At 40.7% G+C, this 12,154-nt stretch overlaps 1 protein-coding gene across 1 annotated transcript in view; it reads right to left on the bottom strand.

Moving 5' to 3' along the window:
- Positions 1 to 12,154, bottom strand: part of Tmem182 (transmembrane protein 182) — a 58,502-nt gene that overhangs the window by 18,852 nt on the left and 27,496 nt on the right. Inside the window, exon 4 of the mRNA XM_046419967.2 lies at positions 319 to 456. Within this exon, the coding sequence (XP_046275923.1) occupies positions 319 to 456 (138 nt within the window). The remainder of the gene's footprint in view (positions 1 to 318; positions 457 to 12,154) is intronic.

Below are 12,154 nucleotides of genomic sequence, written 5' to 3'. Positions count from 1 at the left end.
CATACAAAATGTACCTCTGTTGTTCTACCGATAGAAAATCAATGGAGCAAGAGAGATAAAAAGGTTCTTGCTGACCTCTCCCCTCTGAGCCTCAGTGTTCTTGTTATGTAATGACAACACAGTGAGTCAAGAGGGTTATTGTGGTGACACGTGCAAAACAGAGTCAGACACACAGCTAGCACCTGGGAATTTTTGCACATGCACATTATTATATTACTATTACTAGAAGACCAGAATCTAGACATATATCTAGAAATGGAATAACAAACATATAGAGAAAATCCAAGGCCAGAATCCCACCCTTTTCACTATACATACCTGCCGCAATGTAGGAGCCTCCTCCGGCTTTATAGAGAAAGTGACTGGCGAAGGGGGCTGCGCAGATAATCAGAAAGCTGGCGGTCACCACTGTGACCACCCCCAGGAGCATCAAGACTGCCCAGAAACCACGGTAAACTGGACATCACAGGAGAAAAGAAGGAAAGAAAAATACACTTAGATTATGGACACAGCAGGCTGTCACATGGTAAGTTTCTTAACACTGCTAGATGAAATCCCAGGCTATGGTCCTGAATTATCTTAAACAGGACTTCTTACCAGGTGACCTTGGACTCAGTGATGACAATGATGGTGACCGTCAATAAATCTTGAGCTTCAAACTTTTTCTTTTCTTTTCTTTTCTTTTTTTTTTTTGGTACCAGAGATTGAACCAACGGGCACTTTACTACTGTGCCTCATCCTCAGCACTTTTTTTTCCTGAGACAGGGTCTCACTAAAGCTTCTTGGGGCCTTGCTAAGTTGCTGAGGCTGGCTTTGAACTTGTGATTCTCTTGCCTCAGCCTCCAGAGCTGCTGGGATTACAGGCATGTGCCACTGTGCCCAACTTATGTTCAGAATTTGCACCACACACATACCTCATACACAAGAGGAGCTCATTTTCCTGACCAGATTCCCCATTTTAAAAGTGGCAACACTTAAAATTCCAGACCAAGCTCTCTTGAGCAAGTGCCAGTTGCTAGTTAGACGTGGGTATTTCCCAGCAAATGTACAAAGGCATGAATAGACATTCATATCACAAACACTTCCCAAGCACTTTGTACAAAAATGATTCTCTGAAAGCTAATGATAATCACCCCAAGCCCCTAAGCAAAAATACTTTTCTATTTAGATCATAGCTCAGTTGGAAATAACTAAGGCAATAAAATTTTAAAAATGACCAATACAATTATAAAAAGATTTATACAGGTCTGTTTAAAAAAAACCTGAAATTTTATATCAGATATACTTAAGGAATACCACATTCTATTAATGTTTGTATTTAGGAAGAGTCAAAATGAGAAGCTCAAGAGTCTCATAGTCAAGGACAAGCAAGGCCAAGTGAATGGATGCAACTGCTGATAAATGGACTGTAGGTTTGGAGATATATAGTAATCAAATGAAAAGGAATTCTAATAATCTCTTTTGAGCTGGATAATTACCAATCTATTAAACAAAGTCACCATTTCCCTAAGGCTAAAAGAAGAAAATGAATTCTTGTTCACGTAAAAGAAAAAAAAACTCAGTGAAACATATTCGTCAAATTATAATTAAAAAAACGTAGAAACTTTATTGCAAAGTGAAAAGTTATTTTTCTCAACAGTCCTGCTTGCAAGGAAGAACTATATCAATCAGCTGGAACCTTGGAGAACAGAGGATGGCCAGATGAGATTTGAGAAGCCCTCACAGCTGAATGGGAGAGGAAGGCTAGAGGGTTTCTGTTGGTTATGTTAGACCTCGATGGGAACAAAAGGTCAGCATTTATCTCACTCCCCAATGCTTCCAACTCTGCTATTAAAAGTATCCTGCAGCTGTTTTTAGGCTCAGCAAGGAGTAGAGCAGCAAAGAAATACAGTTGTCCCTCCAAATGCATGAGCTCTGTATCTAAGGGTTTAACCAACCATGGATAGAAAATATTTAAAAAACAAAATCATGCCTGCAATGAACATGCATAGACATTTTTCCCTTGGCATTAACCCCTAAACGATATATATAACAACTAGTTACATAGCATGCACATTGCATTATGTATTCTAAGTCATCTAGGGATGGTTTAAAGATAAGGGAGGATGTGCAGAGGATATACAAATACTATGTCATTTCATATAGGGGGCTTGAGTATCCATGGGTTTTTGGTATTCTTGCAGTCCTGGAACAGATCTCTAGTGGAGACCAAAGAACAAGCATCATCAATGGCAGCTTTGAGCGTGGGAAGTGAGAGTGGCAGACTACAGGCCAAATATTTGCCAGACTTTAAGGGATAAGTGATGAGTCTCACATTTTTCATTTTCATTCACTTCACTTGCAGAATGGTTGGCTCTGTCTATCACACGGTGGGCTCTGTGCCAAACACGTGCTCGGGGGAGAGAAACACGACGAAGACGCAGTCCAAGGAATAAGGATCTCATTTTGTGATTCTGATTCTGCCGATCACAACTAAATCTGGATAAGTATGACCAACAACCAGCTGAAGACCCTCCAAGTGAATAGTAGCCAGTGGATTGAGAAGGGAAATCAGAAAGGTCAAGTTGACTGAGCAGGGTTTTCACATTTCGTTTTTCTCTTTTTCTTTATTTTTCTCCACCTGGATTTGGCCTGAAGGCAAGCCAAATTAGGAACCATGCAACGGTGAAAAGGGCAAATAGCAAAGAAAAAAAAATTAGTTAAGTGCATCAGTGTGGATAGAGGTCAAGAGAAGGAGGCCCCTGCAAGCCAGTGGTGGTGGTTGGTGGGGGCACGTGGGTACTTCCACCTTCAGATCAGCTTCATATATAGATCTGCACCCAGTGGAGGAAAGATCATTAAAGGTTTTGAAAGGTGATCTGATCCTTGCTGCAGGGGAAGCAGAAGGGACCTGTGTTGTAGTGACAGTGGAGGAGGCCTTGTTAGATTGTCTCCTTTCTTTTGCTGTGTAGTTCTGTGGCCCAAATGTAGGCAACTGACCACAGCACAGAAGGCCAAAACTCTAATAAGAGAATTCAGTCCTAATGGCCAGAGAAACTGGGAAAAGGGGACTCTAGAAGCCAGAGGATGTGAAGGAAACCCCCCAGGGGAGAGAGCTGGAGAAGTGACTGTGAAGTTCTGTATTGCAACTTATACAATCACCAGCAATATGAAGAATAGCAAGGGAAAAAAAATAATGAACAAACATGAGTGTAATTCCAGAGATTTGGGGGACAATATCAAAAGTACATTGACTGTCATTGGAGGCAAGAGATAATAGTGTAGGAAAATATAAAATTAATGTCTAAAAATTTCCCTAAAGTGGTGAAAGTCAAACTTACACACACACACACACACACACACGCACACACACACACACACACACACAAAATCCAGAGAGGAAAAATTCAAAGAAATTAGTACTGATGCATAAAAATAAAATTACTGAAAACTATAGATAAAGCCTTCAAAGTAGCCAGAGGAGGAAGATATGACACACTACATACAGGGAATGGCAATCCTAATGACTGAAAATTTCTCATCAAGGATGATGGAGGCCGGGCGGGGTTGTGGCTCAGTGATGGAGGACTTGCCTAGCATGCATGAGGCCCTGGGTTTGATCCTCAGCAAAGCATGTAAATACATAAAATAAAGGTTCATCTACAACTAAAAAAATTAAAAAAAAAAGATGATGGAGGCCAAAAGACAGTACAACTTTTTTAATTTTATTATTTGTGGGGTGCAGGGGCGGATAATCAGGAATGGAACCCAGGAGTGTTTAATCACTGAGCAACATCCCCAGCCCTTTATTCTAAATTTTTATTTTGAGACAGCATGTCGCTGAGTTATTTAGGCCTCCCTAAGTTGCTGAGGCTGGCTTTGAACTCGCAATCCTCACACCTCAGCCTCCTAAGCAGCTGGGATTATAGGCATGGACCACTGTTTGTACCACCATACAAACTTTTTAAGGTGCCCAAAGAGGTGACCTATCAACCTAAAACTCTCCATCTAGTGATATCTTAGAGAAATAAAGGTGAAATAAAGCCATCTGTGAAGAAGGAAAACAGAATCTATCACATCACACCAGTTCTGTAAGAAACGCTAAAGGAAATTCTAGAGGCTAATGGGAAAAGACATAATAGCACTCCTGAAACTTAAGAAATGAGGGAAGAGAAACAGAAATGGCTGATATCTGTATGAATATAGTAGGGCATTTTTCTCTTATTTCTTTAAAGTACATTTAATGTTACAATTTAAAAGTATTATCAATATAATAAAAAATAGTAGAAAAACATAGGGAATCAGAGTGTCTGGAGTGTTTACCACACTCTTAACATTCTTAACCGTGGACTAGTCACTGAAGATTCTTGAACCTCTGTCTCTTTTTCTTGTAAAATATAGATATTTATATTCATTCTTTAGGTCTATTAGAAACATTGTTCATGATCTATATAAAACGAGACCAATGAATGACATTTTTGTGGTAGTTTTTATTGTGGCTCTTGTTCAAGTTTCATTGTCCCTACAATCAGGTGATAATGGGCTCAAAACAGGAAACTGAATTTACTCCCCTAGAAAGGCTTGTACATGTTTTTTATGTTCCATTGAGGTAAAAAGTCTCTTGTATGGCTTACAATGCATATAACAGTCATACTTTAGCAAAGTAGATTACTAATACAGAAAGATCCCAAAAGATATTATACCATCTCCCATGGGATCCTTGTCCACTAACCTAAGAAATCATTGGCCATGTTTTTATATCATGTCACTCTACTCCTAAACTCCCAAAACACAAATAAGTGAAAGCAAACAGCTGACACAAGACAGCCAATACCTGGTGACCTCCAAACCAGACCTTCTGACCTACAGTTTGAAAAGGGTGATTCTCTGAGGACTGGAAATCTGGAAACTTCAGAAGCTGAGCTGAGAGGAAGCCCTGGTAGCTGGGTCCACAGGGAGACAGTAAGCCAAAGTGAAGGGCTCAGATTACACAGAGAGCAGAGGAATCAGGTAAGTCTGTACACAGAGAGAAGCAGAGGAGACATAAGATTGAGAAAACACATGGGGAAGGAAATCAAGAAAGAAATGATAATTATGAATAAATGTTCCCCAGACTGTCAACCGCTAGATCCTGTCCTCTCATCTGCTCTAGGAAAATACCTTGACTTTTAATTGTGACTCTCTTTTAAAAAGAAGGAACCACAGATTGGTATTTACAGAAAGAGAGGGAGCAGTTTGCTGGCTACCTGGAGAGGTTTGACCACACAGAAATATCCTCCAAGGGCATGTCACCATGGACTTTATTTTTCTGCTTATGCATCTAACATTCAAAAGTGCATAGATAGCATCATGCACATTTCAAAGCTTAGAACTTCCTGTTTCTTGAGATAACTCTATACTTTTATAACTTTTTATAACTGTGTACTTTTCCTATGCATCACACTTTGATTCCATAATTAAAAATGGTCATTCCCAATCATGAATTGGCTTGTGGGGTTTGGTCATGTTTAGTCACTGTCTAAGTAAAGCTAAGAACATCTTACCCAAAAAGTGAATTAAGTGCACGTTCTAGGGAGTCAAATCCATGTGGAGGTGCTTCTGCTTACTAATAGGGTGATTCGAATAGACCTTACCTGGAATACAATATCTTTTCATAGGTTTGCAGTAAATATTAAATGAGATAACATATGAAAAGTGGCTGCATGCAGTAAGTCCTCAGTATATTTTCTGTGATTATTGTTAATTATCAAAACTCTAATATGAAACATTGTTATCAACAATACAGTTGACACAGATAACTTCTAATTTCATAGATCTAAGATGGGGACAGGCTTTCCATCGTAATACCTGTATTAGAAGATTCCCCAGGCATCCCATGTGTAGTCTTTATGTGCATATGTGTGTGTGTAGAGTTCATATATGTGTATATATACAATTAATATAATTTAATATTTAATTATATTTATGTAATAATAGTATATTGTTTTACATAATAACAATTGTGTTATTTATATAAGTAGGCATTTAAAATTATTGGTATACTTATACAATTTTGAGGGGAGCATGTTTATGTCTAGGTAGTGTTTTTTTTTTTTTTATTGTTTCAGATGCTGAGATCTTAAATAGACCTCAGAGAAACCTGAGTTTCTTTCCCGGCTTTTTCTGAGAGCCTGTGAGAGCTGTTAGACCTTGTCTTTGATGGTTTTGGAGTGTGCCTAGAGAAAACATCTAAAAATCCATCTCACACAATTCAATGTTTAACTTAAACAGTATTGAATATTTATTAATTCTATTGAAACATGAAGATTTACAATGTAAATAGATTTACATGCAATCTATATTATTACAATTTGGATTAATTAAAGGAAAGCTTTATCTGAATCCATGAAAGACCAGAATCAAATACTATTTTCAAAGAAATTAAGTTCTGTTGATTTTAAATAAATTGGTTGATTTTAAATAAATTGACCTAACCGAGGTCTTTGGCGGGGGTGAGGTGGTTGAAATGAGGAAGATGGCTAGTAATGAGTCTCACCTCAGATATTACGTAAATGGTTCATCTAGACTTTATTTTCCTAACAGATTAAACTTTTCCCCTTGTGGTATTACTTTCCCCAGTAATTTACTTAGTAACTTCATCCTAGTAGATGTCGAATGAAATTCATCAGCCCAAAGCATACTGAAATAGGACATTGACATATTCTCTATACCATTTCATATTTTATAACATTTCCCTTATACTTAGTATCTCCTTTCATTTGAGGAGTATTCTGTTGTTTACTCATAGAGAAGCGCCATCAAGTCATTAGAGATTGTCTAGCTTGCTACAAAAGTGCGCGTGGAATGCAAAACTATATTCATGATGCCTGTTTTATTCATCAAGCATTGAAACTTCACATTTGAGATTCAAACAGTTATCAAAGGAACTCGCATCTTGAGTACATCCAAAAGGTCAAAATCCAAAAAGGCCTAAGTAGGAAACGTAGGAAAAAAGAAACTATTAAGAATACTTCAGGGAAAAAACAAAACTACAGGACAGTGTGAAACATGAAATCAAATGGACTATTAATTAAGCGTGCACATTAGTATATGTGCTTGTGGGAGTGTGCATGAGTGTGCCTGAGTGTGTGTGTGTGTGTGTGTGTGTGTGTGTGGCTGTACATCTGTGCATATGTGTCAATGTGTTAGTACGAGTGCATCTGTGTGTATTAGTCTATGTCAGTAGGTGTGTTCCTCTATGGCTGTGTGTGTGTGTGTGTGTGCAGATTGGCACAGACAGGAAGTGAACAGCAGAATGGGCACCTATCTTGATTTCTGTGTAAAGGGTTAGAAAAATAAAGCCCCGAGTGTTTATTTTTTCACTAGAATATAATAAAATACACCACAATCTTGTTAATTTAGATGATGGGCAAAAGCAGCCTGAAGCCTGAGTGGGGGTTCCATTCCAAGCCATTCACATGAATCCAATAACTCAAACTGGTGTCTCACCAGGGACCCCAAGAGCAGCCTTGCCAGGCTCGCTTGGCAAATGGGCACATGGCTGACAACCAGAAGCCACTTAGTTTAGCAAACATATGCCGAGGGCTCCCCACATGCAAGGCACCAAAAGCTGCCAGAGTAAGACATAATCCTTACCCTCTTGTGTCCATCCCAGCAGGGGAAAAGCAAACAGGTTTAACAGCTTGTGGCCAGCACCCTGACAGAGGTGCGGGAATATCACAGCACCCGATGAACTATTGCACCAAGAGCACACTTTTTGGAAGGTGAGTAGCAATGAGAAAAGTCACATTGTGCTAGGTCTTGATGTTTTCCTAGAGTTTCACAAAGCCAGAGACAAAGTCAGTCTCATCAGAGTCAGAAACATCCATGGAAGAAGTGTGCAGTTCCAAAGAGCCGCTCTCTTATACTGATGCTGGGGAGACACTGAACATCACGAATCAGACATAATGATCAAATTGGTATTACAATATAATTCTTATCACTGCATAGAGAATGATTTGCTAGGAAAAGGTATAGAACAGGGAGACTAGTTAGGCAGTTATTGTAGTAAACCCAGTGGGAGCTCATGAGGTAGAGATGAAATTAGGTTTGGTATTACTGCTGTTACAGAGGGTAAGAAACCAGAAAGAATAAAGGATGTTTTTATGAGTTTTGATTTGTATAGGAAGGGTTATGGAAAATGATATTTCTACGAGACAACCCCTAAGAACAACGGAAAGATGTGTGGCTCTGGAGGAGGGAGGGAATTAGCCAAACACTAAACCTCTCCCAGTAAATTGTTTTCCAGGAACTATGGGCCCCGAAGGAGGGAGGCAGATACTGAAAGGTGTGCGGTGGACTTTAACCATTACCCAGAGTCGGTGAATCCTGGAAGAAGAAAAGCAAATAGTAAAGCTCTGGGTAACAATGGGTCCCAGAGGAAGGAAGATAAGCAGTGTTCTGAGCTTTTCCCAGGGTCAGTGAATTTTGGAGTTTTTACATCTTCTTTCCTGACTGCCCCAAACAACAAGTCCTGCCTTGGTCTCCAATGATTAATTCACCCTTATTGTAACCTATAAAGTGCAGACTCCTTCTGTAACCAGTGGGCCATTTTCGTACCCAGAAAATGAGCCCTGCCAGTGCCCCATTGATTGACTCTGCTGCAGAACAAAGGAAAGCTTGCTGATCCATTTGAGGTCTGCTACCGTCCCCGTTATTTCTGTTTTCATGATGATACTGAAACCGGGTTGGTCATTTTCGTTTATCGTCTACACAGTTGGTTCAGTTAACATCTTACCAATTTCTACTGGATTTTTCACACTTATAATTTACACAACCAACCTTCTTTTATTCAGAGTACAGAGGGAGAAGTCAACCCAAGTGATCACAATTCTAAATTCGTAGTGTTTTGATAAGCTATTTTGCTGTACGTACGTACCCAAATGTAAATATTTTATTTGCAGCTTAAAGATAAACTTAAGTGTTATCCATTTTTTCAAAACTTGCTATATTGCCTCAGACACCCACAAAGCTAGTTCATCCAGCTAATCCTCTGTTCCGACACATCCTGGAGCACAGAGTGTGAAGTGCTGTAAATGCTCTAAAGGAAGCCAAAACAAAGCATGCCGCCCCTCCCCCAGTCCCCATGGCAAACAGGGGCCTCCAGCATATGTTGCCATCGCTCTAGGCGAGACGCTTCTGTCGTGCAGGCCAGCATGCCTGTCCTCCTCTCCATGCACTGCTTGTCTTGGCAGTGTCGGGAAAGACTAAAAATACGGAAAGCCCTGCACCAGAGCAGAAGGAAGGATTGTACAATATGTCCGCGTCTGAACTCTGCAGTTGCCGAGGTGCCAAGCAAAGTCAACTGCTCCTCTTTCCCCACGGTCCTCTGATGTTTTCTTTTATCTTTCAACACAGAAAGAACCCCGAGAGACCCAGTGGAGTTCATGCACCTCCCTACTCTAACAGCTGGCCCAGATGCCAGGGAGGAAGCACACCAGCAGGAGGGGCAGAGTCTCTACCTTCCACTTGGGCCATGACCTTGGGACAGTCCTTGAAGCAAATTCTGGGTGTCTTCCCAGGTGGCCAGAGCCTTCAGGTTTGAAATTGCATCCCTGTTCATCGCCACACTTATTCCTCCTCCTAAGCAGCTCAGGATGGGAAGGGAGCCCTCTGAGGCCTGGGAAGGGTGACTTTGCCTTATTGGAGGGAGTTGAGGAGGTGGCTTCAGTGGCAGCAGTTCAGATTGTTCTCAACTTATAATGGTTCCACTTATGAATTTTTGACTTTACAGTGGTGCAAAAGCAGTGCACACTAGGTGGGGATGATACTTTAAATCTGGATCTTTTCCTGGCCAGCGCTGTGCATTCTGATCCTCTCTGGCAAGGCTGAGCAGTGACATCTGAAGGTAGCTCAAGCTCAATGAGGAGGGAAGATGATCAACACTTGGCAGCGTACTGGGTTGCTGCGTTAGGGTGTGCGGCCAAGTCAGGCTCATTAAATGCATTTTTGACTTAGGATCCTTTCAGTAGGTTAAGAGTATGGGGTTATCACCCCCGCTGTACGTCAAGGAGCACCTGGAACAGTAGTAGTAGGTGTCAGCATGCTCAGGCCCAGTGATGAGGAACTAGACAATACATATGAAGCCACTTGATGCTCAGTCATGAGGAGCTAGAGCTTATTCTTTGGCTCCAAGGTGGTCTTCTGCCCCACACCTCAGGGGCAGGTGTGGTGAGTTGAATCAGCATCTCCCCTGCACTAGCAGAGCTTTAACATTACACCTGTGCCAAGATTCCAGTTCTCTGAATGAGAACCTCTAAGATTGGACACAAGCGTCAGTCTCTTTTAAAACCTACTAGGATGCCTGTCATGGTAGCTCAGCTAGACAGGCTGAGGCAAGAGAATCACAAGTTCAAAGCCAGCCTCAGCAACTTAGCGAGTCCCTAAGCAATTTAGCGAGTCTTTAAACAACTTGGTAAGACCCTGTCTCAAAAATAAAAAAATAAAAAGGTTGGGGATGTGGCTTAGTGGTAGAATGTCCCTGGGTTCATCCCTTGGTACCAAAAATAAATAAATTAAATTAAACCCACTAGGAAACAGTAACAGACAGTCTGGTTGAGAATCAACAGACTTCTCATTTCTCTAAGCCACTATTTTTATTGGAAAAGTGCCTCTGTACATACAGCAGTTTAGCTTTTACAGATATTATTTTCTTTATCATCATATCTATTGCTATTTTGTGTTTTGCAGATGAGGTTCAGAGAGTGTCACCCCAAAATTAAACAATCATTAAAAGCAAATTGAAGATTTTATTTCGGGGCTATTTGGAATCTCGGCTGCCTTCTGCCTCTATCTCTTGTGTCTTTCAAATAAGTGGTCAGTGATCTTTCTAAGTCTTCTAGGATCAAATTTTCACACTCTAGGTTTTCCTACCTCTGCCTCCATAAATTGAAACTGAAATTGTGCCAAAGTTCCCTGGGAGAAAGGGACTTTGCATTTCTCTTTCTTCTCACTGGAACAAACTGTCTTCCTACTTGTTATGAATGGAATGCTGTGGTTCCGCCCTGCTCACCCAAATTCAAAGTCTGGATGAGGTCAGGAGGTGGAGGTTCTTATCATGGAATTCATTACATGGTAAGATGAGGAAGAGATCTCTCTCTGCCAGGTGAGGACACTGTGAGACAGCAGCTATTGTCCCCTGAAGAGGGCCCCCTGAGGCCCCACCATGCTGACACACTGATCCTGCACTTCCAGCCTCCAGCACTATGATAAATAGATGATGATGCCAGGCTGTGGGATTTTGTCATAACAGCCCTAGCTACTGTGCTCCTTGTCCTTCCTAAGCTGTTTAAGCATCCCTCTTTTCTTGAGGGGACATGGTAGGGTTGCTACCTCACCTCCACCGAAATGCAGGAGAGACTAGAATCAGTAGGAATCCAGATGTCCCTCACCAGCAGTGTGTCCGTGGGCAAGTTAATTGGCCTCTCTACGCCTCAGTTTCCTTCCCTAAAATGTTACCCATTTCATAGGGCTGGTCAGCACTAAGCATAGTGCCTGACTCAAGTTCTTGACACATGGTCTCTGAATTGATCAGTCTGCATGGTAATCTCTCTTTACTGAACCACCTCCATTTAATGGCTATGAATTCCTTCAGGGCAGAGACTCAGTCTTGCTCATGGTTTTTACTCAAGCTTTATACCTGCCATGTATTGGATGCTCAATAAAATATTGAGTGAGTGAATAATCATTAATTTACACTCTATTCACACTGTCATCTTAAGGTTAATGGGCTATGCAATGGCTATGCAACTGAATGAAGGAAATTCATTCCAATGGAAATAAATCTATGGTCTTGACCTCATTGTCACAATGGCTAGAGAGGTTATATGACCTAAATCCCTATGAAAAAGAAGAGCTGAGAAATCAAGGCACAGATGGTCACACCCAGGTATTACCTGAGGATGCATGATCTTCTTTTTCATCACCTGAATACCAGTGCATAAAAATAAATCAAGAGTATGAGAGATTCTGGGAGTGTTTCTGCCCAACTCAAAATACCAGAAGACAGTCAAATTTCCTCATTCATCTCTTTCCATTTCATTAAAAAAAAAAAAAAAAAAAAAAAAGCTGATGTACACCTGGAAAGATTTGCATGGCTTAAGAGCCATGAAAGGAACACTTTTAAGAGCATTCTATT

This window comes from Marmota monax, unplaced genomic scaffold (genome assembly GCF_021218885.2).
Source record: "Marmota monax isolate L192 unplaced genomic scaffold, Marmota_monax_Labrador192_F-V1.1 WCK01_AAM20220418_F8-fsc00178, whole genome shotgun sequence".
NCBI lineage: Eukaryota > Metazoa > Chordata > Mammalia > Rodentia > Sciuridae > Marmota > Marmota monax.
The sequence above is the reverse complement of the archived record's forward strand: the minus strand, read 5'-3'. Positions and strand labels throughout refer to the sequence as shown.